General features: G+C 55.8%; 2 protein-coding genes and 1 pseudogene across 12 annotated transcripts; 2 read left to right on the forward strand and 1 right to left on the reverse strand.

Annotated features, from left to right (window-relative positions):
- The first annotated feature begins 405 nt into the window (after window positions 1–405).
- On the forward strand, window positions 406–11,721 carry RAB4B (RAB4B, member RAS oncogene family). 4 transcript variants are annotated; one of them, XM_021094408.2, is made up of 8 exons: window positions 406–527; window positions 1,975–2,055; window positions 2,340–2,454; window positions 3,275–3,337; window positions 3,417–3,571; window positions 5,523–5,618; window positions 5,709–5,839; window positions 11,396–11,721. In XM_021094408.2, exons 1-7 carry the CDS (start codon window positions 512–514, stop codon window positions 5,822–5,824), a joined length of 642 nt encoding a protein of 213 aa, XP_020950067.1. In that variant the 5' UTR covers window positions 406–511; the 3' UTR covers window positions 5,825–5,839; window positions 11,396–11,721. The 4 variants fall into 4 exon arrangements, with proteins under 4 accessions (XP_020950067.1, XP_003481903.1, XP_084817247.1 ...); XM_003481855.5 differs by lacking the exon at window positions 11,396–11,721 and adding an exon at window positions 10,432–10,816; XM_084961121.1 differs by lacking the exon at window positions 406–527 and having other exon boundaries at window positions 1,881–2,055.
- Window positions 11,722–12,194: 473 nt separating this feature from the next.
- On the forward strand, window positions 12,195–21,254 carry EGLN2 (egl-9 family hypoxia inducible factor 2). Of its 8 annotated transcripts, none has more exons than XM_084961083.1 (6): window positions 12,195–12,321; window positions 13,273–14,336; window positions 19,394–19,513; window positions 19,961–20,097; window positions 20,302–20,369; window positions 20,610–21,254. In XM_084961083.1, exons 2-6 carry the CDS (start codon window positions 13,509–13,511, stop codon window positions 20,663–20,665), a joined length of 1,209 nt encoding a protein of 402 aa, XP_084817209.1. In that variant the 5' UTR covers window positions 12,195–12,321; window positions 13,273–13,508; the 3' UTR covers window positions 20,666–21,254. The 8 variants fall into 8 exon arrangements, with proteins under 8 accessions (XP_084817209.1, XP_084817213.1, XP_013844042.3 ...); XM_084961087.1 differs by having other exon boundaries at window positions 20,613–21,254; XM_013988588.3 differs by having other exon boundaries at window positions 12,195–12,266.
- Window positions 20,929–25,149, reverse strand: LOC146402374 (cytochrome P450 2F2-like; annotated as a pseudogene).
- Between the last annotated feature and the right edge of the window lie 1,640 nt (window positions 25,150–26,789).

Consider the following 26,789-nt stretch of genomic DNA (forward strand, 5'->3'; position numbering starts at 1 on the left):
TCCTTCTGCCTTTGAGATCAGTACTCCCAAGCTCGAGATCGGCACCTCTTCCAGGCTCTGTCAATCTTAACCCTGCCCCTTTCTTTGCATCCGTATCCCCGCCCCCAAGTCAGCTTCTACCCAATCTGGAATCTCAGGTCTGCTCCTGGTCTCCTGACCGAAGCCATTTCTCTGCTCCACGGAGCAACTCTGCACCACCCCTTCCCACTGACGCCGCCAATCGCTCGCCCTGGTCCCGCCCCTTTACGTCCCGCCTCTCTCGCCCCGCCATTCTGCGCCTTTTGTCCCGCCCCTTGCCCGCCGAATCCGCCAATCCCTGTCTTCGGGAAGCGTGGCCTGGTATCCCGCAGCCTTAGCGGGTCGCGCCGGAGGGGGGTGGAGGCGGAAGCGACGGCGCCGGCCCCGGGAGTAGGAAGGAGCCGGGGCTGCAGACCGAGTGGAGCGGCTGCCAACCGAGGACCAGGAGCGGCCGCGTCGCCATTTTGCGGCCCTAAGCGGCCGCGACCGAGTCATGGCTGAGACCTACGGTGAGGGTGGTGGGCGGAAGCGGGAGTCTGGGGTCTGGGCCCAGGGAGATGCGGCCTGTGGGTATGGGGCGGGGCTTTGTATTACCAGGGGGGCGGGGTCTGGTTGTATGGGGCAGGGCCTAGTGGATGCTGGGAGGGGTTTAGTGAATCTGAGGCTGAGCTTAATAGGTTTGGGCGGAGCCTGAGCGTCTGGTGTGTGGGCGAAATAGACGTGGGGCGAGGTTTGGGGAACCCAGTCGCGATAGATCGTGGAGGTCTTGAGGAAATGGGTGGGCCTTAATGTGTCGGGGCGGGGCCTGAGTGAATGGGGCGGGGCTGACTGAATAACAAGAATCAATCTTGAAGGCCTGGAAGGACTGTGAAAGGATGTTCTGCGAGGTGTCTGGAATGTGGTTGGGGGTGAGCTGTCCTTGAGCTAGGGGGTGGGGCTAGTGGCAAGGGGTGGGACTTGAGAATAGGGGCCTTGGGCAGAGAACGGGAAGGAGATCCTGAGCGTTGGAAAATCCAGAAGGATGGGTAGGACGTGGGAGAACAGAATATGGTAGAGAGAACTCTGGTGTGGGAGTCAGAGGGAGCTGCATTCATTCAACAGAGAAAAGCAGAAGGAACAAGTCCTTGAGGTAAGAACCAGCTCGTCTCTTCAGGGAGTAGACTGAAGGCCAGTGGCAAGAGTGGAGTGAATGAATAAGAAAGTGATAGGAGATGAAATCATGGGGTGCAGCGAGGGGAGGCTGAGTCTGATAAAGTGGTTTTCAAGAGGCTTTAGCAGGAGTTCCCGCTGTGGCTCAGAGTGTTAAGATCCCGACTAATATCCATGAGGATGCTGGTTTGATCCCTGGCCTCACTCAGTAAGTTAAGGACCTGGTGTTGCCACAAGCTGTGGTGTAGGTTGCAGATGCAGCTCAAATCCCAGGTGGCTGTGGCTGTGGCTGTGGCTGTGGCCAGCAGCTGCAGCTCTGATTAGACCGCTAGCCTGGGGACTTCCATATGCTGCAGGTGTGTCCCTAAAAAGACAAAAAAGGAAAAAAAAAAAAGGCTTTAACAGTGTAATAGCTGAGATTTTGGACTCTGGAGCCAGTTGGCCCGGGTTCGAATCCTAGCTCTACCTTGCCAGCTCTACCTAGCAGTGGGATCTTGGGCAAGTCAGTAACCTTTCTGGCTTTAGATTCCTCATCTGGTTACAGGGGTGATTATTAGTACAACTTCCTCATAGAGTTTTGCCGAGGATTAAGTTGAGGTCTTGATGTAAGTAAAGACTTGTAGAAGGGTTCCTGGTATGCGGGAAGCACTGTGTAAGAATTATCTCTTACTGCTTTGTTACCCATTGTTCTATATCTGCCTGTGTCTGTTGCTCTCCCTGTAATTGTGATGCTCTCTTGGTTTCCATTTTTTCATGTCTATCTTTCTCTCCACATGGGTTTCCTTGAATTTGGCTCCATCCACTCAGACTTCCTCTTCAAATTCCTGGTGATTGGCAGTGCGGGTACTGGCAAGTCATGTCTCCTTCATCAGTTCATTGAGAATAAGTGTGAGTTCCTGGGGGTGGTCCTGGAACACTAAACTGCGGGCATGGGCACGGTGTGGGCAAAGTAGGCAGCTGTTGGGGTGGGTAGGTGGCAGGACTGGCCATAGGTGCAATGCCAGTGCTGGCTACCTGGTCCTCACCTTGGTGTATGTGCTTTGCTAGGCCCTCCTTGAGCCTCAGTCACCCCAGCAATGAGAGAGGATGGGTTCATAGGGGCTGGGGAGGTCTTGGAGGGCAGGGAATCCTCTGAGCCCCTGCACTGTCTCTTTTCTCCCTCCCACTCCCAGTCAAACAGGACTCCAACCACACAATCGGCGTGGAGTTTGGATCTCGGGTGGTCAACGTGGGTGGGAAGACTGTGAAGCTACAGATTTGGGACACAGCCGGCCAGGAGCGGTTTCGGTAGGTGGGCTGGGCTCCTTGGGAGAGATGGGAGGGGAGGGGAGGGAGAGAGGCGTGCAGAGCATGTGATAAGAGCAAGGACACACAGAGAGGGCAGGCAAGGTAGAGGGAGGGAGAAAGAGATGGTGAGGAGCAGGTACATGGGGTCAGAGAAAGAAGGGGTCTGGGAGAGAGGAAGGCAGAGACACAGAAAAAGATTGAGAAAGCAGCATAATGAATGAAGGGTGAGAGCGCTCGGGAGGGACACCTGACCCTGCGGAGACTATGAGGGGTAGACCCCTGCGGCTGGAGGAACGAACCTATCCCAGGGAACAAGGCCTGGAGAGAAGGAGGTGCTTGGGGTGGGGCGAGGGCTCGAGGTTGACAGGATGCCTAGAACAGAAAGGGAGACTTGAGAGAGAGCTACAGACACTCAGAAAGGGAGAGAGAGGCGTTCCCACTGTGGTGCAGCCTAAATTAGTCCGAGGATCCACGAGGATGTGGGTTCCATCCCTGGCCTTACTCAGTGGGTTAAGGATCTGGTGTTGCCGTAGCTGGAGGTTAGGTTGCGACTTCGGCTTGGATGTGATCCCTGACCAGGGGTCTCCCTATGCCGCGGGGTGGCCAAAAAACAGAAAAGAGAGGCTCAGCCAGAGGCGGGCAGCTAAGTGAGGGAAACGCCCAGCGGGAGAAGGTGGGGTGAGACCAGACCCCGGCCAGGCTTAGGGGATGGGTCAGCAGGGACGAGGGGCCGCCGAACCACCAGTCTCTCTCCGCAGAGGGGGGCAGTCTTGGGGCAGACCCCAGCCTCGGGGGTGACTGGGTCCCCCTGGCCCCACAGGTCGGTGACGCGGAGTTATTACCGAGGGGCGGCCGGAGCCCTGCTGGTGTACGACATCACCAGGTGGGTGCCTGGCGGGCGGGGTGGGGCCTGGGCTGCCCCCATCCCGAGCCCGCCTCCCTCCTCGCTCGCTTCTCCACAGCCGGGAGACTTACAACTCGCTGGCTGCCTGGCTGACGGACGCCCGCACGCTGGCCAGTCCCAACATCGTGGTCATTCTCTGTGGCAACAAGAAGGACCTGGACCCGGAGCGAGAGGTCACGTTCCTAGAGGCCTCCCGCTTTGCCCAGGAGAACGGTGAGGGCCGTGCGGGGGGCCAGCGGAGGAGGGGGTCAGCTGAGGACCGGGGGCAGGTCCAGGGCCCCGCAGGCTCCTGGCTTCCGAGGCTCTGCCTAGCAGGAGAACGTGGAGATTTGATTAGAGGTCTGGGTTCAAATCTGAGGGTTGCCACGTGCGAGCTGTATGACCATGCTGGTCCTCAGTTTCCCCATTTGGAAAGCGGCAATCAGAATGTTGCCTCATCGTGCCTGATGGTTAAGGGAGGTGGTCCCTAGGGAGCCCTCAAGTTGTGCCCGGATGGATGGGTACTTGATTAATGTTGGCTGGTAAGAAGGTTTTGACCAACGTTCCTGTCGTGGCTCAGCGGTTAACAAATCTGACTAGCATCTAGCAGGATGCAGGTTCCATCCCTGGCCTTGCTCAGTGGGTAAAGGATCTAGTGCTGCTGTGCGCTGTGGGGTAGGTTGCAGATTCGGCTTGGATCCTGCATTGCTGTGGCTGTGGTGTAGGCTGGTGGCTACAGCTCTGATTCGACCCCTAGGCTGGGAACCTCCATATGCCTTGGGTGCGGCCCTAAAAAGCAAAGAAAGAGAGAAGGTTGTGACCATTGTGGGGTATGGGTATAAGGTGGAGATTGCAAACTCCAGTGGCCCTAGGGGACCGGCACATTTTGTGAATAAGACTGTTAGCCACATTGAAAGTATGCAGGCATGCTGTCATCATAGAACAAATGTTGGCAAGGAGGTGGAGCAAAGGGAACCCTCGTACACTGTTGGTGGGAAGGTAAATTTGGTGTAGCCACTGTGGGCAACAGTTTGGCGGTTTCTCAAAAAACTGAAAATAGAATTACTGTATGATCCAGCAATTCCATTCCTGGGTATATATCCAGAAAAAAACAAAAGCACTCATTTGAAAACATACATGCACCCTGGTGTTCATAGCATTTATTTGCAATAGCCAAGCTTTAGGAGTAAGTGAAGTGTCCATCAACAGATAAATGGATAAAGAATGAGTATATATACATATATATACAGTCACACACCCACACAATGGAATACTACTCAGCCACATAAAAGAATGGAATTTTGCCGTTTGCGACAACATGGATGGACTTGGAGCGTATTATTCTAAGTGAAACAGGTCAGACAGAGAAAGACATACTATTTGGTATCACTTATATATGGGATCTAAACAATAAGACAAACTAGTGAATATTAAAAAAAAAAAAAAAAAAAAAAGGTCTGCAAGAATTAACTCATGGGTGTTGGCCAAAGCCTGCTGGCTTAGGGTCTGTCCGTGTTCCTCCAATTTGCAATGTGCAGCTTTAGAGGGTTCGCCATTAGAAAGATGTAGGTCTAGGAGTTGCCTGGTGACTCAGCATGTTAAGGGTTCAGCGTTGTCATTGCTGTGGTGCAGGTTTGATCCCTGGCCTGGAAACTTTCGCGTGCCAAAGGCACAGCCAAAAAAAAAGGACGTAGGTTTGAATCCTGGCTCTCAACTTACTGTGAAGCCTTGTCATGTGGCTGATGACTGGACTGTGGGGGGCCTGCTAGATAGTGACAGAGACACAGGGATGAGGACAGCCCTGGGCCCAGCTCTCCTGGGCTCACAGTCCAGTGTGGGGAGGTGGGGGAGACAGAACATTTCCAGATAGTGACAGCCCAGAGAGGTAAGGGCCAGGAAGGGGGAAGCACAGGGAGCCGAGGGAGCCCAGAGCAGGCACCTGACCCATCCTGAGAGGTCAGGAGGACTGCCTGGAGGAGGAGATGTGAGCTGAGTTCTGAAGGGAGAGCTTGGTGGGTACCTGGGAAGAGAGGCACTGGAACAGCCTGTCAGGAGGCCCAGGGTGAGGGCTAAAGTGGAATGTTTGAGGAACAGAATGAGAGGCAGCAGGTCAGAGGTGGAGTGGAAGGGGACAGGGACTGACTGAAGCCCTGATCTTCCAAGTGTCTGCCCCCCAACCCCCCAGAGCTGATGTTCCTGGAAACTAGTGCTCTCACGGGTGAGAACGTGGAGGAGGCGTTCCTGAAGTGTGCCCGCACCATTCTGAACAAGATCGACTCAGGTGAGGCCCCCCCCATTGACTGGAGTGGGAGCAGAGGGCAGGGCTCAGAGGTCTCCAAGGGATCAGGCCTGACCTCGCCCCTCTCCCCAGGTGAGCTTGACCCCGAGCGGATGGGCTCTGGCATCCAGTACGGTGACGCCTCCCTTCGCCAGCTGCGGCAGCCTCGGAGTGCCCAGGCTGTGGCCCCTCAGCCCTGTGGCTGCTGAGTCCTGTGGAGCCAGGTGCGATGCTGGGGACTTGGGGACTGCAGGGGTGGTCTCCTGGCAAAGAGGGGCATGAAGCAGAGGCAGAGACACAAAGAGAGATGACAGGAGACACAGTGAGGATGAAAGATGCAAGAACACTTGAGTTAAAGGAGCCATCTTCCCAGCCGCAGGATCCACCCGTCCCTTCAGTCCCACTGCCACTCTCCACCCTGGATCTCTGACCCTCCCGTCATAATTCACCCAATGTTTGTTGCACCAGGCCCTGTTCATGGCACTGGGGATACAGCAGTGGGTAAAACAGACAAAAATCCCTGCCTTTGTGAAGGAGATGGGCAGCAAACAAGATACATAAGTAAGCTGGACAGTGGGGGGAGAGTGGAGTGTTAACAGGATGGTGAGGGGAAGACCTGCAGGAGGGGAGGGAGGGGGTCATGTGGGGACCGAGGGAAAGAAGAGTTCCCCTCGTGGCGCAGTGGTTAACGAATCCAGCTAGGAACGACGAGGTTGCAGGTTCAGTCCCTGGCCTTGCTCAGTGGATCGAGGATCCGGTGTTGCCATGAGCTGTGGTATAGGTCGCAGACACGGCTCGAATCTGGTGTTGCCGTGGCTCTGGTGTAGGCTGGCAGCTACCGCTCCAATTAGACCCCTAGCCTGGAAACCTCCATATGCCTTGGTTGCGGGCCTAGATAAGACAAAAAAAAAAAAAAAAAAAAAAAAAGAAGAGTGTTCTAAGCAGCGAGAACAGCCAGTGCAAAGGCCCTGAGGTAGGGTTGTGCCTGCCTGGGTGGGGGAGTCCAAGGAGGCCAGCATGGCTGGAGTGAGTGAGTGTGTGTGTGGTGTGTGTGTGTTGGGGGGTTGGTGAGCAGGAAATGAGGTTGGGGTGGGGGAAGCAGATGAGTTAGGGCCTTGTGGGCCACGGCGAGGATGCTGGCTTATACCCTGGGTGACATGGGAACCACAGGGGAACTCTGAGCAGAGAAGGCCCTTCTGGCCGCACAGAGGAGAGACCGTGAGGGGCATGAGTAGCTGCCAGGAGACCAGTGGGGAGGCTGCTGCAAAGTCAAGGTGAGAGACAGTCAAGGTGGGGCAGAGGAGGGGTTGAGAAGTGGACAGGCGTGTATCCTTCCTGACCTCTGTCTCCAGGCAGTCTGAGGTGTGTCCCCCTCGATGTGGTCGTTAGGTCTTTCTAAAGCACACATCTGTTCCTGCCCCTCCCCTGTTGAAACCCACCGTGGCTCCCAGGGTCCGTGGGACGTGGCTCAAGTGCCTCAGCCTTGATCCTGAGTTTGACCCTCTGCAGGGTGCCAGCCTCATCGGCCTCAACTCACACATCTCCCCACCTCTCAGGCCACTGAGGCCGGACTGAAGTTCTTTCTGTTTCTCTGGGTCTTTGCTCATGCTCGTCCCTCTGCCAGGAACACCGCTCTTTCCTCTGTTTCCTGGTAACTTCCTCCCCCTCCTCTAGGAAGCCTTGCTTGTTCCCCGATGCTTAGTCCAAACTCCTTGTTAGGCTTGACAGATCCTTACGTCCCCACCTCTCTGACGGGGCGTGGTGTGCGTGTCTTGGTAATTCTCATCTCTGTGCTTCAGGCCCACCTTCCCTACCCCGCCCCGCTCCCAGCCCTGGGCTTCTCCAGGATGGCCCCGGAGCAAAGCTGTTAGACTTTGGATGTATGTACTTTGAAAGCAGAGCCAACATAACTTCCTGATGAACGGAGATGGAATTTGAGAGAAAGCAGCCAAGAGTGAGCTCTTTGGGCGGAGCTTTCTTCCTTCCAGACCTTTGCATCTGCTATGCTTCCAAATCCCGTTCATGGAGTTCCCATTGTGGCTCCTCAGGTGAAGAACCCGACGTAGTATCCATGAGGATGCAGGTTCGATCCCTGGACTCGCTTAGTGGTTTAAGGATCCGGTGTTGCCACAAGCGGTGTGGGTCTCAGATGTGGTTTGGATCCAGTGTTCCCATGGTTATGGCGTAGGCCGGCACTGTAGCTCCGATTCAACCCCTAGCTCGGGAACTTCTGTATGCCACAGGTACCACCACCATAAGAAGAAAAGAAAAGAAAAAAAAAAAAGTGCAACTCCCATCCATCACTAAGTCTCTGCTACAGTGATTCTTCCTGCAGGGAACATTTATTGGCTTCCTAAATGGAGTCGCTCCCTCTAGATGGGCCATCTCACAACTGCCCCTCCTTTTGAAAGCATCCAGCTCTGTACCCAGTTGCTGTGGCTGTGGTGTGATTGCTATTATTTGTATGATGTTTGTCTGCCCCATCTGAGGTCATGGACTCCAGAGCTGGGCTGCCTGCCTTTGTACTCCAACTCTGTCACTTCATCGCTGTGTGACTCCAGGCAAAGTAGTTAACCTCTCTGGGGCTTGGTTTCCTCGTCTGTAAATGGTGCTGATCATAGGACCTACCTTGTGGCTGTTGAGAAGCTTAATGAAGCTAATTCATGTAAAGTGCCTAGAACAGGGCCTGACAGTCAGTAAACTAAGACTTGATAAACGAGAGCTGTTTATTATTTTTCTTTCTTTTTTTTTTTTTTTTGGCTTTTTGCCATTTCTTGGGCTGCTCCTGCGGCATATGGAGGTTCCCAGGGTAGGGGTCGAGTCGGAGCTATTGCTGCCGGCCTACGCCAGAGCCACAGCAACGTAGGATCCAAGCTGCGTCTGCGACCTACACCCCAGCTCACGGCAACACTGGATCCTTAACCCACTAAGCAAGGCCAGGGATGGAACCCGCAACCTCACGGTTCCTAGTCGGATTCGTTAACCACTGAGCCACAACGGGAACTCCCCTATTATTTTTCTTCTTATCCATTTAAAAACCTATGGGCTAGGTAAATGGATGGGTATGTACTCTTCACCCCAGGGCTTAGGTTTGAGTCTGTTTCAGGGTCTGCCCCTCAGTAAATCAAACATAAGAAGACAGTGCATTTTCAAACTTGGTTGACTGCGATCTGCAGGAGGAGACGCACTTACACATGTTGATCTAACACAGTCACACACGCATAAAACTAAAACACGTCTTCCTCATACTAATATGCTTTTTCTTGAAATTGAGGTGAAATTCATATAAGATAAATTTAGCCATTTTAAAGTGTAAAACTTCAGTGGCATTTAGTATGCTCACAAGGTTATGCAACCACTCCCTCTGTCTAGTTTCAAAACATTTTCATCACCCTAAAAGGAAACCCCACATCCATTTAGCATTCACTCTCCTTTCCCCCAGCTTCTGGCCCTTCCTCATCTGCTCTTTATCTCTATGGACCGACATTCTTTTTTTTTTTTTATTTTAAATAATTTTTATTTTTTCCATTGTAGTTGGTTTCCAGTGTTCTGTCAATTTCTACTGTACAGCATAGTGACCCAATCACACACACACACATATATATTCTTTTTCTCACATTATCCTCCAACATGTTCCATCATAAGTGACTAGAGTTCCTTGTGCTGTGCAGCAGGATCTTATTGCTTATCTGCCGGAGCAACATTCTTATTACATATGAAGTACTCTGATATTTTCAATGAAAAATTGCTCAAAAGGAGTTCCTATTGTGGCTCAGTGGTAACAGACCCAACTAGTATCCATGAGGATGAGGGTTCGATCCCTGTCGTGGCTTAGTGGGTTAAGGATCTGGCACTGCCCTGAGCTGTGGTACAGGTTGCAGATGCGGCTGGGATCTGGAGTTGCTGTGGCTGTGGTGTAGCCCAGCAGCTGCAGCTCCAATTCAATGCCTAGCCTGGGAACTTCCATATGCTGCGGGTGTGGCCCTAGAAAGAAAAAAACCAAAAATTGCTCAGGGTCCACCAGACTCATTTTCCAACCCACTAACTCAGTTTTGCACACTGGATCACCTGGAGAACTTTAAAACTACTGATGCCTGAGGAATTCCCACTGTGGCTCAGCCGTTAAGGACCTGACTAGTATCCATGAGGATGCTGGTTCAATCCCTGGCCTTGCTCAGTGGGTTAAGGATCCAGCATTGCCACGAGCTGCAGCGTAGGTCGCAGATGCGGCTCAGATCTGGTGTTGCTGTGGCTGCAGTTCCGATTCGACCCCTAGCCTGGGAACTTCCATATGCCACAGGTGTGGCCCTAAAAAGATAAACAAACAAACAAACAAATAAAAGCTACTGATGCCTGAGGCTTACCCCAGAGATTCTGAAGTGACTGGGGGATTTCTGGAAGCTCCCAGGTAATGCTATCTGCAGATCAGCACAAAGCAAGGACGGCTAACCAAATGTGTCCCCTCAGTTTGGAAAACACAGGGATGAGGCCTAGAGCCGGGGCAATCCAGGAACACAGAAGGACACAGGTACAAAGGTAGGGACACAACAGTTAGACACTGAGATGCCCCCTCTACAGGAGACAGCTCCCTGAGGCAAATCAACAGGAAGCTCCTTGTGCCCTCAGACATAGAGCCCCAAATGACTAGCAGACGAGTAACAGAAATAGTCAGACAATGTGGAAACTTTGGGAGAAAGAGGAGAGTATGGGCAGATGGGCACAGACGCGAAGGCAGGAAGATACCCAGAGATGAGACAGAGACACCAGCTGGACAGACTCAGGGTCCCTCCAGTTCACTGGCACACTTTTCTTTCAGCTCACCTGTTCTCCAGGACCAGCGCTGTCCTTCCGGCTGGGGCCCAGACCAGGCCCTGGGAGGCCGAGCCCCTTACCTGCCCTGGCCCCGGAGAAGCTGCCCTGCCACCTGCCCCCTTCCCTGGCCTGGTGGGGCCTGGCTGAGGGGCAGGACTGAGCCACGAGGGGGAGGGGGAATCCATACCTGCTGCTGCTTCCTCTGTCTTGGCTGCCCCTGTCCCCCCAAACCACCCCTAACCATACTCGAAGCCTTCCCAAAGCCTGAGACCAGGGCCATTTGGCCTCAGCTTCCCTGGCCCTTGCCATTGCGAGTACGTGTTATTTATTACCTGGAGGCCTGTCCCGTCCCCACCCCCAACCCCCATAAAGCATTGTTTACACCTGTATCATGGCCTCTATCATTTTGGGGTGGTGGGGAGGAAGGGGAGGCAGAAGAGGTCCCTGATGGTGTCTGGGGACCATGTCTTGGTGTTAGACATGGTGGGGGATGGAGTCCACCATGACTCCATGGCACTCGGGTGTCTGTCATGGAGGGAGTTTGCCCAGATGTGTGACACTGACGCCCCTCTGTGATGGGTGCGATGGGTTCTGTAGGAATGTATGCTGCTTGCGTGTGTGACATTGTTGCTTGTGAATACTCTGTGTCCTTGGTGATTGTGTCCACCAGGCTGGTGTTGGTTGGGACCCGGAGGTCAGCGAATGAGAACTCAGGCCTGTGGGTGGGCCCTGGGTCTGGGCTGGGTGTGATGGCTCTGCATGTCTGATGCCTGAAAGTCTGAGGCAGTCTATTTGGTGTGACTGTTGGTGTGCCCCTGAGGTCTTTGTGTGTTTTGGTGTGAATTTGGCTCCTTTGATACACCTGTGTGTGGCCATGAGCCCTTTGCGTTCCTGGAGACTGTGTGCGCTTTGGGATAACCCTGCCCCCTGTTGATATTTGAGCTCAGTGTGTTACCTTTTATGTCCAGGTGAACTGCTGACACCCGCACGTGCTCTGCCAGGGACAGGTGCAGCCTGCTGAGGACACTCCCAACTGCTCTCCCATCCCCAGGTTGGCCTTAACCACCCTCACTGGAGGCCTGGTCGTCCAGAACGTTCAAAAGACTCGAGGCTGTCATGCAAATGTCTTCTCTGAGCAGCTTTCCTAGACTGTTTGATTCTGACTCCACTCAGTTGTCCCGATGGGGCAGGGCAGAGGGGTCAGGATACACTTGCATATCCCTTCTAGTCTTCTCTCCCTTTTCTCAAGGACGTCTGCTCTTTTCTTCGCCGTTATAAAAAGTCCTTAGGTAAATTACTGTCGTGCAAATTGACATACATTTCCCAACTAATTGCGTAGACATTTCTCCATATCTCATTCCTATTCTTGGGCCGTGAGAAGGCGGAGCTGTCCATGTAAATAATGTCAATCATTTACATGCCGCTCCCGGACCTCCGCTACTCAGCGCTCGCGGCTCTGAGGGGGTGGGCCTGTTTATGTAAATAGTCTCATTTACATACCCCTCCCACTCGCTTGGCCGACCCCAACGGTTCTAGCCCTGCCTAACAGCGTTCTTCTTCTCGCGCAAAAGGGGCGGAGCGGAGAGTGCAAATAAGCCCTGCGTCGGAGATGGACCCGTTTCCCCTTTCTCGAGGGAGGCGGGTGTTCTAAACTTCCTCGCCCCGCCCTGCGAGGCTCGCGCCTGCGCAAGCCCCGTCTCCTCCGCTCAGACGCGGTCACGTGCTCACCGGGCGAGGCGGGGGCGGAGCGTCGCGGGTGGTGGGGGCGGGGTATGGCGCGCTGTGCGGCGCAGGGCGGCTGGCACAAACGGCGGCGCCGGGGCCGGAGGAAAAAGCTGGGTGAGGAGAACGCGGGGAGGGAAACGAGCGGGGCAGGGAAGGCGTTCGAGCCGGGGTGCGTCGCGAGCCGGACGCGGTGTGGGGGCGCACGCCGGGCACGCCGTGGCGGAGCATGGCGACCCTGGGGTGGGGAGGGTGGGGGTGGGGCGTGGGGGGAGGGAACGCGCGCCGGGTACGTTGAACGCCGGCTGTTCGGGGGGAGTAGGGGGGAGCGCGCGGCGGGCGGAGGGCGAGGGGGAGGGGAGAGGTGGGGGCACGGGGTCCAGGCGGTCCCTGGGCCTTGCCTCCGTCGCCTGCTGCGCCCCACGGGGGCCCCAGCGCCCACACCGAAGGGACTTGGGAGGGGGGCGCTTTTTTCCCATCGTCCTGTCGCTGTGTGTGTGTGTGAGAACCCTCCTCCACCCTGCCCTCTGTCGCTGTGGACCCTGCTCCCACGACTCCCTTCCGTCTGGGTGTGTGTCAGCCCCCAGCGGGCTTCCTCCGGTTCGGCTCAGGTCGACCCCTCCTGCCCGTTCTGTCCGGCTGTCTCAGGCTCACCCTCCTAGCTTCTCCGGTGTGTTTTTTTTGTCTCTGCGCCGTCCAGATGCCCCTGTCTGGGATCCCCTCATTCCCTCTGTGTCTTCCAGGTAGACCCCCCCCCCAATTCCTCTCTGTCTGTTTTTAACTCGACTGCTTCCCACTTCTCCATCCTTTTCTACTTCGCGTCCCTTCCTCCTTTTCTGTGTGTGGGTCTGTGTCCTTCTGGGGATGCTTTCTCCCACCACTCCCAGCGCTGTCCTCTGTCTTTGGGTCATCTACTGGTCACTCCTCCAGCTGCCCCTCATTACTCCTTGTCTCTTGGTGATTCCCTCCTAGTTCCCAGTCTTTCCCCATGTGGCCTCCGGTTTTGGGGGTCTTCCTAGCTTAGCCTGTCTTCTCCTCTACTGCCCCTGCCATTCCTCACCACTTCCCCCAGCCCGCTTGCCTGTAGCTCTTCTCACATTCCTTTTTCTTTTTCTCTCTCCAGCCATCGTGACAGTTCTCTTCCCAAGCCCCTAGGGACATCAGAGGATTTGGGGACCAGCGAGCACCCCCAGGGCACGAGAAAAGTTTCTGTCACCTGCCCTGCCTCATCCTGCCCCACGCCAGGCCCAGCTGCCCTGGCCCCCGGCTGCATCAAGTGGAGGAGGAGGAGGTGGAGGAGGGTGGCACCATGGGCCTGGGCCGTGCCCTCCATGCCCGGGGGATGAAGACACTGCTGCCATGGACAGCCCGTGCCAGCCGCAGCCCCTGAGTCAGGCTCTCCCTCAGTTGCCTGGTTCCGTGTCAGAACCGTTGGAGCCTAACCGGGCCAGGATGGGGGTGGAGAGTTACCTGCCCTGTCCCCTGCTGTCCTCCTACCACTGTCCAGGAGCGCCTGGTGAGGCCTCGGCGGGAAGTGGGACCCCCAGAGCCACAGCTACTTCCACCACAGCCAGCCCCCTGCGGGAGGGCTTCGGTGGGCAGGATGGCGGCGAGCTGCGGCCGCTGCAGAGTGAGGGTGCTGCGGCACTGGTCACCAAGGGGTGCCAGCGGCTGGCAGCCCAGGGCGCCCGGCCTGAGGCCCCCAAACGGAAATGGGCAGAGGGTGGTGGGGATGCCCCCGCACCCAGCAAACGGCCCTGGGCCAGGCAGGAGAACCAGGAGGCTGAGGCCGAGGGGGAGGGCTGCAGCAGTGGCAGTGGTGAGCCCAGTGCTGGGCTGAGGGAGGAGGTGCTGCCCGCTGCACCGGAGCGCCTGGCCCTGGACTATATTGTGCCCTGCATGCGGTACTATGGCATCTGCGTCAAGGACAGTTTCCTGGGGGCGGCACTAGGTGGCCGTGTGCTGGCCGAGGTGGAGGCCCTGAAGCGGGGCGGGCGCCTGCGTGACGGGCAGCTAGTGAGCCAGCGGGCTATCCCGCCACGCAGCATCCGTGGGGACCAGATTGCCTGGGTGGAAGGCCATGAGCCCGGCTGCCGAAGCATTGGTGCTCTTATGGCCCACGTGGATGCTGTAATCCGCCACTGTGCTGGGAGGCTGGGCAGCTACGTCATCAACGGGCGCACCAAGGTGAGGCTTGGTGGGGGGGCGGGGAGGGGGGCGGCCACCCTGCACTTGTTGGAGGTCTGGTGCTCTGAGCACCAGTCGTCTTGGAGACAGGCTTGTGGAGTCACACGGGGGTTTAGGCAGCTCTAGTGTGGGGGCTGTCTGAGTTCACTTTGGACCCTCGCTTCCTGTGGGCCTTAGTTTGTGCGCCTGTAAACCATGGGTTTGACCTGTAGTCATAGCGGTTCTTGACCTTGCCAGGTATCCTCTTGAAGAATCTGAGGAGAGGTGCTGACATTCAGAGCCCCACACCTGTGCTTGGGCCATGGTGGGATTCAAGCCCCCTGCTCTCTGTTCATCGCTCCTAGACCAAGAATGGTCAGTGTAGACAGGCCCAGGTTTCTGCCTCTGTTTGTCTGCATGTGTCTGTCTGTCTCTGTCTTTAGTTTTCCTTGTTCTCTTATTTTTTTATCCGTTCCTGTCTGTCTAATCTGTCCTGTCCACTGTCTATCTCTGGTCGGTCCATTTTGGCTCCTGGGTAGGAGAACCAGTAGGGGAAGTGGGGGAGGGTGGCAGTGGTGAGGCCCATGCCAGGCTGAGGGAGGAGGCACTGCCCCCTGTACCTGGGGCTGGGCTGCATTGTGCACTGTATGCCGGACACTATGCATTTGCATTAGGGGCGACTTCCTTGGGCTCGGGGGCGGCTGTGTCCCCATCTTTCCCATCCCTCCTCGACCTAGTCCCTGTCCTCCATTCTCTCCGTTTTGCTGTCTGTCCATCACTTCATCTATGTCTGGCTCTGGTCTGTCTTCTTGATCCTCTGCCTTTGTGTCTCTTGGCCCTTTTTTCCTGTTTAAGAGTAGTAGTTAATCTTTTTTTGGAACCTGGGCCTTTTTGAGAATCTGCCAAAGCCACAGACCCTGTCTTAAGAAAAATGCTTATTTGATTGGAGTGTATGGGCGGTGATCTGGGCTTCCGGCTGCCCGTTCAGGAACCTGGAGTCAGGAGCCCTGCACATGACAGTGGTCCACAGAGCCTTTTTGGTTTGCTGACAAATTAATTCTCTCCGTGGAGGGGGTGTGAGGACCCTGGCCTTGAGTCCAAGCTTTGGTGGTGTATGGAGAAGGCCCTGTAGGGAGTGCCCACTGCACAACACCAGTGATGCCTGGCTGATGGCACAAACGGTGTTCTGCCCTGCAGGCATGAGGCTGTGTTCCTGATGTCCCCTCTCTCCTTCCTCAGATCCCATCTCTGTTTCTGCCTCTGTGTGTTTCCCTCCCAGCTCAGGGACCAGGGCTCCCCCCGGGGCCCGAGGCCAGTATCCTCCCCACCCCAGCTGGAACTTGTCCTGTTTCCCCTCTCTGTCCTGTTACATGATAGCTGGAGAGCCAGAGGCAGCCCCTCCCAGGGCAGGAGAGATGGGTGGGAATCTCCCTGTGCCAGGGTATGCAGCACCTTCTCCCCAGGGGCGCTTACCATTGCTGGGGAGAGGTTGTGGGGAGACCGCAAGAGCTGAGTGGCCAGGGGCAGGATACTTCTCTGAGCCTCATTTTGCTCATCTATAGGATTAGAAAACCAGATTGTCCCCAGGTAGTCCGTCTGTGGCCCTTATAGGAGGGGAGAGGAGAGGGTGCTGATGTCTTTGCATTGGTGCCTTGGATGTGACTGGGAACGGGGCCCCGAGGAGGTGGAGGCGGTGGGGGTTGAGACTTTTTTAGCCCTGGGAGGTAAGAACAAGCCCGGCTGGACTGAGAAAGGGAGGGGAGGAGCCAACCCAATCACTGAAGTTCCTCTCTGACCCACCCCTGCCCCAATGAGACAGCAACTTCAGGCTTCCCCACCTTCAAAGGGCAACATCTGCGCTCCCTCCCCAGGCTCTGGAGTTAAGGCAGTGTGGGGTGCTGAGCTGGGTGGCCGTAGTCGGGGCTCAGATAACCAGTGTGACTGGTCAGTGACAACCTGCCTCTCGGGCCTTTCCTGAGTTGAGCTCCAGTGTTCTGCCTTCTTTTCTTCTCCCTAGTTCCTCTGCTCAGTTGACTTGTGGGTGGGAGGGAATTGAACTCCCACTGGCACCAAGGACTGCCATAGGGGACCCAGGAGGCCCCTTTTAAGAGCAGTTGGAGGCGGAGCCTGCTGTTGTTGGCTCAGTAGTCCTGGGGTTCTGACTTGGAGGTGTGTGTGTCGTGCATGTGCTTCGTGGGGCTTTTGGCACCTTGATCCCAGCTGCCCCTTCCCTGAGATGGGAGGGTAAGGAACCAGGGCAGGAGGTAGATGTTTCTCTGGGGCTGGCCCCCACCCCCCCTTGCCACAGGTAAGTGTTTGTGGGGGGGAGAATGGGGCCTTAAAGGGCCTGTTTCTGAACCTAGCCTACCTCTGCGTGCGCGCACCCCCTCCCATCTCATGACCCAGAAGAGCGCTTCCAGTCAGCAGCTACCTTCCTGGTACTAGAGAGACAGGCCTGGCCCTAGGGGTTAGTACCAGGTAAACAAGTACCTGTGCTAATTTTACATTGAGAGGGATGAAACGGAGAACCAGCCCAGGTGCCATCAGCTAGAGTACTGAAGGTAGCCTTGTTCTGACACCCGAATAACAAAGAGGGACCTGTGGAAGTGTGTTCCAGGCAGGCGCAGAGGCCTTGGGGATGAGCTTGACCTGGTCAGGAAGTCAGGAGGCCTTGGAGTCCTGGCCAGGAATTTGTATCTTCCTGGGGTGCAGTGAGGAACTTGAGGGGATCTGAGCAGTGGTGGAGTGGTGAGCTGGAGTCTTTGGCTGCTGTGTGGGGATGGGTTGTGGGGGAAGAAATTGCAGTACTGGACCCCTTTGCCCACCCCATCCTGGAGCAAACCCAGCACAATCTCTGCTTGGAGTGTAACTGGGGAGGGCTTGCCCATCCCTCATCAGTGACTCACTGATTCCCGCCACAGCTGTGTTCTTTTCTCCCATTGAAGTGGTTGCTCAGAGCGCTGACCCATCTGCAGGGAGTGAGCAGCGCAGAGGTGGTGTCTTTGGAATCCGGGACCTGTGGGGGCCAACGTCTTGCCCTGGTGCTGAAAGAGAGGTGTGGCTCCTCCTGGTTGGCCAGACCATATAGCAGCCTCCTGGCCTCTCGCCCAAGGCAGGTGCTGTGGTGGACCAGCTGCCACGTGTTTAGTACAGAGCAGTGGAGCATCCATGCTGGGCTGAGCCCCAGGGAGTAGTAAGTTGGGAGGAGGCTGAGGGCTTGAGTCCACCTGGCCTGCCATGGAATGCCTGGCAATCCTCGTGTGTTGGCAGCAGATGCACCAAGCACCGGGAGTGTTTACCTCAGGTGTAGCTGAGCACTCGAGGGGGGCAGGAGCCAGCAGAGTCTGGCCTGGCATTGGTGTGGGTCGAGGGGTTGATGCGCTTTGCCTTGTCCAGCCCTCCCAGTGGCTGTGGGCAGAGGGTAGGACAGGGACCTTTCTCAACATCATTTCACCCTGTGCTTTGACTTTCTGTCATGTGTCAGGCACCATGTTGGGTCCTTTCCCAGTCATTTATGTCTTATTCAGCCACCTGCGAAGTAGTTGTTAATTCCATTTCTCGGATGAAGAAGCTGAGGCAGAGAAGTCATGTCACCTCCCCAGTATCAGCTCATTTGGCAGCACAGACTTGAAGCCAGGAGTTAGGTCGCAGGAGCGCCTGGGCCCTTTCCCTCACACCACATCCACCATTTTGTCAGCTTCCTGATGAGAAACAGGTCCAGAGTGGCTAGGCGTGGGCCTGTGCACACACAGTGCTGGCTGGGGCCAAGAGAGGGGGGGTGATAGCCCCGTGACTAGAGCTGTACACACATAAGCCAGCATCTGAAAGGAATCCTCACTGTTCGATCTGGGGGTCAGGAACCTCCAGAGTTCTTGGGTTCATGCTACTGCTGTAAATAGAAGGTGTTTATTAGTCCCATTTTGCAGATGAGGCAGTTGAGGCCCATTCGGGTGTTGAGAAGGCAGCTAGGCAGGTTATCCTTGAAGTTGGGATTAGATCTGAGGTTCTAGTCACATTCTGGGTTTGCTACCTGTTCGCATGTGCTGGAGACAGATGATTTATTTAGCAGGTATTTGTAGCTAGGGACAGTGGTTCTCAGCATTGCTGCACACTAGAATTACTTGGGAGGAGTTCCCATTGTGGCTCAGCAGTAACAAAACCCAGCTAGTATCCATGAGGACGCGGGTTCAATCCTTGGCCTTCTCAATGGGTTAAAGATCCTGTGTTAGGTTGTAGACACAGCTTGGATCCCATGTGGCCGGGTTGTAGCGGGCAACTACAGCTCTGATTCATCCCCTAGCCTGGGAACTGCCATACCCGTGGCCCTAAAAAGCAAAAAAAAATTACGTGGGGAACCTTAAAAGTTCTAGGCTGTACCTAAGAGCAAGTACATCAGAATCTCTGGGGTAGGCGTGGGCATCATTGTCCCGGGAGATTCCAACTCTGCAGCTCAGGGAGAGATCTGGTGTGGGGCTGTGAGGGCACAGCTTTGCACACCAGAAAATACTTAAATTGGTTTTATTCCTCTGAGGTATCTAAGATGGGGTTGGACTATATTTAAGAAAGAAAACCTTCAGGGAGTTCCCATTGCGGCACAGCAGAAACGAATCTCACTGGTATCCTTGAGGATATGGGTTCAATCCCTGGCCTCTGGGTTGGGGGTCTAGTGTTTCTGTGAGTGGTGGTGTAGGTCGCAGACACAGCTTGGATCCTGAGCGTAGACTGCCAGCTACAGCTCTGATTCGACCCCTTGCCTGGGAACTTTCGTATGTTGCCACAGGTGCGGCCCAAAAAAGGAAAAGAAACCAAATCTTCCGTTACTCATTGAGCCGCATCTCATTGCCAGGTTCTGGGCATGTGTGTGGGGAGTAGGCTTTTTGAGGCCTAGGAGCTGGGGTTTCTGGTGCATGGGGCTTGGCTGAAAAAGAAGTCTGGGTGCTGAAACCCTGGGAGCTGCCCAGGACACTTGTGTCAGAGAGATGAGGGACAGGGAGGGGTGCAAAAGAGGAGGTAATCGCTGCTTCCCCCAAAGTCCCTGCCTACCAGCCTCAGTAAACCCACCTCCATGTCTCTGCCAGGCCATGGTGGCATGTTACCCAGGCAACGGGCTGGGGTACGTGAGACACGTTGACAATCCCCACGGCGATGGGCGCTGCATCACCTGTATCTATTACCTGAATCAGAACTGGGACGTCAAGGTAGGGGGTCGCTGTTGGGGTGGCCTGCATCCATTTCATTTTTCACTCCCAGCTCAGCTTCTAGCATTGTCTTATTTATTTTTTCAACCCGCGGGGGGGGGCGCTGTAATCTGCCCAGTAGCTCTTCCTGGGAAGTGGACCTCCTCTCCAGCTGACTGTGTGGTAGCCGTTCTCCCCTCTTTGGGAAATGGGGCTGTCTGCCCAGCCCCCAGCCTAATGAAAGCTTCTCCCACCCCATATCCTGTAGTCTTCAGTAGCTTCCTGCCCATCTCCATGGTGACGCGGACTCTGGGCTGTCATTTTAAGAGCCTGAGTGGTGGGAGGGAGGGAGTGGCGTGTGCAGCTACTCTGCCCCCTGGTGGGCTCCTGGAGGCCGGCAGTGTAGGGGGACAGGGCGGCTCTAGGCAGGACTAACGGGCCTCCTGCCTCGTTCTCGAATGCTCTCAGGTGCATGGCGGCCTGCTGCAGATATTCCCAGAGGGCCGGCCTGTGGTAGCCAACATCGAGCCACTCTTTGACCGGCTGCTCATTTTCTGGTCTGATCGGCGGAACCCCCATGAGGTGAAACCAGCCTATGCCACCAGGTAAGGTCCATACTTCTGAGGATGTGCCCAGGCGCTCGCCCTTGTGCCAACAAAGGCTTGTCAGATCCCTGGAGTGACTAGGAAGTGATGAAGTGCTGTGAGGGCGCCTGCATGGGAGCAGCCGGGCTCAGAAGGGTGGATATGGTGGCTGGAATTGAAGAAAAGTGATCCCTAACCACCCCTTGGGGCTGCTCTGGTCCCCAGGTATGCCATCACTGTCTGGTATTTTGACGCCAAGGAGAGAGCAGCAGCCAAAGACAAGTATCAGCTAGGTACTTGCTTCCCAAATGGTGTCCCCTCCCTCAAGTCCTCCCTAGCCCTCAAGCCGCCCCACTGGGGTCACTGAATCCTGCCACTCATTCCTCCCTCTTTGCCTACCTTCTCTAGGTAGTTCACTCTCTTGTTACCCCCAGCATGAGCCCCATTTCTTCCTGGTGCTCTCCCCATTTTCCCAGGGTTCTTTGACCTTCTTGTCCCTTCCCTGATGACTCAATCACCTGTCTCACCCCCAGCAGCAGGACAGAAAGGTGTCCAAGTACCTGTATCGCAGCCAACTACGCCCACCTAGTGGCCAGCCCCAGAGCTGCATGGACAGCCGGCTTGCCCTGACTTCAGAGAGCCCTGGGCCCTGGTGCTGCCAGGCCAGCAGCCCACCAGTCTCAGTGCCTGCTCCTTCCCCGCCACCGCCTCTGCTTCTGACTTTGCCTCTGTCCTGCCTGGTGTGGAGGGCTCCGTCCAACGCTGAGGACCAAGGAGGAGGAGAGACCTCTCCTGCCCTGGGATGGGGACTGGGGTTGTGACCCGGGCAGAGGCCAGTGCTGGGGGCTGCCGTTACTGGAGCTGGGCCCCTGTGTCCTGCCCTGTTTGGTCATTCCCCCTCTCAGGTTTGGAGAGCTGGAAGGAGGCACTGCCACCTCCCACCAGGATGCAGGATTTGAGGTTGGGGTGAGTCATGGCCTCTTGCTGGCAAAGGTTTATGGGGGGAGTATCCCCAAGCCCCCTACTCCTCCAGCCTGGAATGTGAAGTGACTCCCCAACCCCTTTGGCCATGGCACCTTTTGGACTAGGCTGCCACTGCTTGGGCAGGATGAAAGGTGCTGGGAGGAGCATGGGCGTGAAAGTTGTCAGCCAAGAAATAAAAGTTTACCTCAGCTGCACACACCTGACTTTCTCACTCCCTCTGGGTACGAAGATTCCTCCACCTGCAACTCAGGGCTTTTATTGACCAGAGGGGGTAAGGAGGTCTGAGAGCCGGTGAGCAGAGGGTGGCTGAGTCTGACTTCAGCAGGCCACCAGCCAGAGCTGGAAGGCCAGGCCAGAGTGCTGTGGGGTGAGGTAGAGGCTGGCGGGGCTCCCCACTGGGAACAGGCAGAACCGCTGCAGAATGGAGGTAAGGAAGATTGCTGATCGGGCCAGGCATAGCTGCTTTCCTGGGGACGTGGGGTTATGAGTGAGGAACCCATGCACACCAGGGCCCATCCAGGCAGGTCCCCTTCCTGCCCAGCCCAGACCTGGTGCAAATGGCATCAATGCATTTTTGCTCTGAAACACGCCCTTGTTTGGAAAGTTGGTGGGGTTGAAGCGGTCTGGATCCTTGAATTGGGTGGGATCCTGCACAGGCAGAGGCATCATGAAGGTGCCCTGGAGGGTGTACAAAGGATGCCTGGAAATGTAGCAAGCAACCGCCTGCCATCCGTCCACCGAAGATCCCATTTAGAAGCCAGCAGCAGGTGGGCCTTCTTTCTTGCTCCCAGAGCTACGTGTCCACTGTAAACACTCAGGCTTGCTTGTCACTATTAGTAGGCTGTCCCCGGCCCTCGTGCAGCATCCCCGGGCTCGGTGGGCAACTTGGGCAGGAGGTGGCTGTGCGGGTGGACGTCACGAGTGAGGGCACACCGCAGCTCCAGCAGCAGCACGGCGCAGGTGTAGGGCAGGTAATCACGGTCCTGGAGGCTTGGAATGTGCATTCAACCTACCACAGCATCCTGTGCCCAGCCCCCAGCCATCCCCAAATCCTAGCCCCTTCATCCCTGGCTCTCCAGCTCACAGACCTGCTTGAGCAGAATGAGGAGGGATTGGCGCAGGGGGCTGCGTGTGCTCTCAGGGCTGCCAAAGAAGAGGTTATGGTTCGTCATCACCAGTGTCTCCTGCCAGAAATGGCACTCTGGCTCCCGTTCCTGTAGGTAGAGGAAACAGGTCCTGCCGTGTGTTAGGTGCCTGCTGGTGGGCAGCAGGGTTAGAATTGAAGGCAGCAGAATCCTGTACCTTATCCACCTGATCCAGGAAGCAGTCAGTGAAATCGTGGAGCTCCCTGGCTGCTGTGACTGCCCCTGCCACTGGACTTATTGAGAGATGAAAACTCGAAGCTCTGCAGAGTTTCGGAAGATCTGGTGATGTAGGCCTGGAGCCAGTCCAGGAGGGAGGGGGAAGTGTACATATGGGTGGGGAAACCGGTAGGATCTTGAGCAAGACCATTCGTTTCCTTATGAGCTGGACCAGGATTTTGATGTTGTGAGTTCTAAAACTTCTTTTCCAAGATGCAGAGGCTGCCCCATTCTAGTGATCCCATGTAAATAGGTCCATGGACTCGGGGTCTGGCCCCAGGAGGAGGGATTGGGGCCGGCCCTCTCACCTCACCCCATCTGGAACTCGTGATGTGGAAGTTGTTACTGGAGGTCCAGGAGCCTCAGGAACTCAGTCCTCGTAGCCATGGTGGTTCCCAAAGACCATGGAACAGATAACATTAGATACTCTAGTTGTCTAGAAGCCCCCGGGGTTGAATGGGGCTAGGTCCGCTGTGGCTAGGACCCCACCCAGCCCTTGGGCGAACTGCCTTCGTTCCACCCAAACGCCTTCCCATGGCCCTTTCTTGTTCAATGGCCACACCCACAACAGGTCCCTCTCCTTTTCTGACCAGGCCATTCCACTGGTGGCTTGAAATTCACCAGGCAGCTAGGCAGCCCCTTCCAGGACACACCTCAATGATCCGAGCACCCAACCCAGACTCCTTAAGTGGTCAAAGTGCAAAATGGTGCAGTGTCTGCCCGCGCTGCCCTTTAGAAAACACCATGCCTGGGGATGGGACAGAAAAGGGTTGGGGAGTTGGTGATGCCCAAGGTGGAGCTGAATTCCTCACAACCCTTCACCATGCTTCTTTTCCAGATCTTTTTTTTGCCACCCCAGCCATGCATTGCCCTATCCATGCATTGGCCCCACCTCTGCTGGTCCCCATCCCTGACCCAGTGCTTGCTTTGACTCTTTGGCTCTTCTACTGGCGCACAAGAAACTCCACCCCTGTCCCGCGCCATCCGACCCTGGCCAGCCTCTCCTTGCCGTGACTTTGTTAACCTTGACTTCTTTAGGCCCTGCCCTATTTTCCCATTCCCGATCTTTATCGCCCAAACTGCATGGTCCGGGCCCACACTTCCACCGCCCAGGCTTCACCATTTCCGTGTGTGAAACGTTCAAAGACCGATGGGGCCCTGCACCTGGAGAAGGCATCCGCTTTCAGTGCTAATGGGTCCTGCAGCGCTGCGTAGCCACACAGCACCACTGCAGGGTGTGGGCCCAGCCAAACCATGACCACGGGACCCCAGTAGCTGGAGAGCTGCACGAGCCCGGTTTGGGCTCCTGACCCTTCTGCCACGGAGACCCCAAAGCCCGGCGCTCAGGTCCCTTCTCCTTCAGACCCAGGAGTCCAGCCCTACCACCTTACTTCAAGATCTAGAAGTCCAGGAGTTCTTTGGTGGCCTAGCAGCTAAGGCTCTGGTGTTGTGACTGCTGTAGCTCAGGTCACTGCTGTGTGAAAGTTCAATCCCTGGCCTGGGAACTTATGCGTGCCATGGGCGTGGCCAAAAGAAAATCTAGAAGTCCAGTTCCCCAACCCCCTGCACCCCTAGAACTGGGCGTCTGGACCCTCAGTACCTCCTTGCCTTGAACCAGAACAGACCTCTCTGCACCCCTTCCCCGGAGATGAGACTGCTTACCCCAGGCTCCTCCTCCTCCCTCAGGGCCCAGAAGTGGGGCTGGGCAGAAGGCAAGAGACGGCGCCCTGCCCCTCCGCCCTGAGCCAGGGGCTCAGCCCACTGCCCATTTCCTCTCCAGACCTGGCTTCCCATCCACACTATCCTTCTTCTCCAGAAGGCAGGACTCCAGCCCCCTCATCCTGTCTTAGGACTCATGGGGTCCCAGGCCTCAACTTCATTCAGAGGGCCAGGAATTCCAGCCCCCAGCCCCACCTCCACAAATCCAGAATTCTGTTCCTCCACCCACTGTCAGGGCTACCTCCATGAGCACACAGTCCAGGAGGCCGAACTCTAGATGCAGCAAGCCCCCCAGAAGGGGGATTGGTGTGGGCCCCCGGGGTAGGACCTCCTGTGTCCGAGTGGCCTGTGCACCCCAACCCTGCCTGGCTAGCACCAGTAGCGGGACCAGCAACAGCAGCACTGCGATACCAGTGGTCTTCGCGCCCTTGATCCTCTATGTCAGCATCCTTTCTTTGTTTTGCCTTTCTTTGATTCCCATGGGGTCGTGGCTGGAGTGGGGGTGGAGACTGGGCCTGGGAGGAGTGGGCACCTTCGGGGTGCCCCTTCTGTATCTCCCTAACCCAAGGTCTCCAGCCTGCCCTAGCCCTACCTTTACCGTGTTTGGCTCCTCCTGGCTTTTTTTTTCTTGTGCCTACCTCAACCTGTCCTATTTGAGTGCCTTAATGCATTCATATTTTCATGTCAGCACACCTGGTCAACAGGTGCACCCTCCTGACCCCCAACACCTTTGGGTCTCTCTTACTTGGTGTGCATTCCTGAATTTCCTGGACACCTCTGGGCCCATGATCACCAAATGCTGCACGCTGCGCTTCTGCTTCCTAAATACATCCTGACTCTGAAATTAACCTGGCACTCTTGTGCCCTATGCCTGGGATTCCTAGAGTCTCATGCCCAAGCCCTTGTTACTTCCACGCCCCTTGCTCTTGGAGCCATGTATGCTGTACCTGTCTCCCGGATGCTCACCTGAGTCCCCTGGCCTCCTGGTGCCCTTCAGCCTGGGAGCCATGCCTGTCCTCTGACTTCTGGGTACCATTCCATCATTGACCCCCCCACCCCCATCTTCATAGTTATTTCCTGCCCTGAACTCCCGCCACCTCTATTCCCAATCCTCTGGCTCCCACATGTCCCAAATGCCCTAGGTCCCTGCTGCTACACCCCCTGGTCTCCAGTCCCCTAGACCCTTCGGTGCCCCACCCCCCAAACCATGGCCAGGCCACAGGGGCAGACAAACTTGGGCCTCACTCTGGCTGGGTCTGGGGATGTGGGCTGGATGGGGCAGACCCAGGCCCAGTGGGGGATGGGGCTGAGTCAGTTCTTAGAATGGACTGTTCAGGAATGTGGCCCCCCTCCCACCCATCCTGCCCTGCCGGATCCCGCCTTCCGCCAGGTGCCTGGCACAGGGCCCAGACCTGGGAAACAGTGGGGGTGCTGCGCAGGGGCTGGGCCTGGGCTTGTCTCTCGGAGTGCCTCTCTTCCTCTCAGTGTCTGTGTTTCTCCATTCATCTTTCTGTTTCACTCTCCGTGTCCGCTTCTGTTCATGTTGTTTTCTGTCTCTCCAGCTCTTCTCTTCACCATGTCTGCCTTTTTCTCTTCCTGCACTGCTTCCAGTTGGTCGTCACCTTATCTCTCTCTGCCTCTGCTTCCCCATCTCCCTCCCTCTCAGCTTTCTCTGTCTGGGATCGTGGTGACTGGCAGGGGTTGCGCGCAGGGCACTCTGATAGCACTGACTCCACAGACAGCAGGGGTGCAGTGGGGCACAGAGCCCTCCCCTGACCCGCCCGCCCAACTCCCATCCCAGGCTCGCCCATGGATCCTTTTTTCTAAGAACTCGGATTTTATTAATTTATTTAATTATTTATTGTCTTTTTTAGGGCCGCACCCACGGCATATGGAGGTTCCCAGCCTAGGGGTCTAATCGGAGCTATAGCCACCAGCCTACGCCACCACCACTGCCGCATGGGATCCGAGCCACGTCTTCAACCTACACTGCAGCTCATGGCAATGCCGGATCCTTAACCCACTGAGTGAGGTCAGGGATCGAACCCTCGTCCTCATGGTTACTAGTCGAGTTCATTACCGCTGAGCCACAATGGGAGCTCCCAGTCTCAGTCTTTTGCTGAATCCTTGTGACCGCCTCCTTTCTTGTCTCTCTTTCATCTTTTGAGGTTTCTGTCTCTCTAGTTCTCTTTTTTCCCTGCTCAGATCTCAGTCTCTTCATATCTGTGCCTCTCTTAATTTGTCTCTGGCTTTAGCATCTCCTTGTCTGCCTTCTCTTTGGACATCTCTGTCTTTCACCTTTTCCCAGTTCCTCCCTTTCTCCTCCTCCTCTCTCTCTTTTTCCCTCTCTCTCACTCCCAGTCTTTGGTTTCAGGATCTCTCTCTGCTGTATGTATGTATATCTGTCTCTACTGTCTTTCTCCATCTCTGTCTGTCTGTCTGTCTCTCTCTCTCTTTTTCTTTTTTCTTTTTTTGCCTGCACCCATGGCATGTGGAAGTTCCTGGGCCAGGGATTGAATACTCACACAGCAGCGAACTGAGCCACAGCAGTGTCAGTGCCAGATCCTTAAACCTCTGAGCCACCAGGGAACTCCTCTGTCTCTTTTTCTTTGCTATGTGTTTCTCTTCGCTGTCCCTCTGTCTTTCTTT

Source organism: Sus scrofa, chromosome 6, assembly GCF_054392235.1.
Source record: "Sus scrofa isolate SSC_HxYL_T2T_F1_AM1 chromosome 6, Sscrofa_HxYL_maternal_Yorkshire_Landrace_v2.0, whole genome shotgun sequence".
NCBI classification, from domain to species: Eukaryota; Metazoa; Chordata; class Mammalia; order Artiodactyla; family Suidae; genus Sus; species Sus scrofa.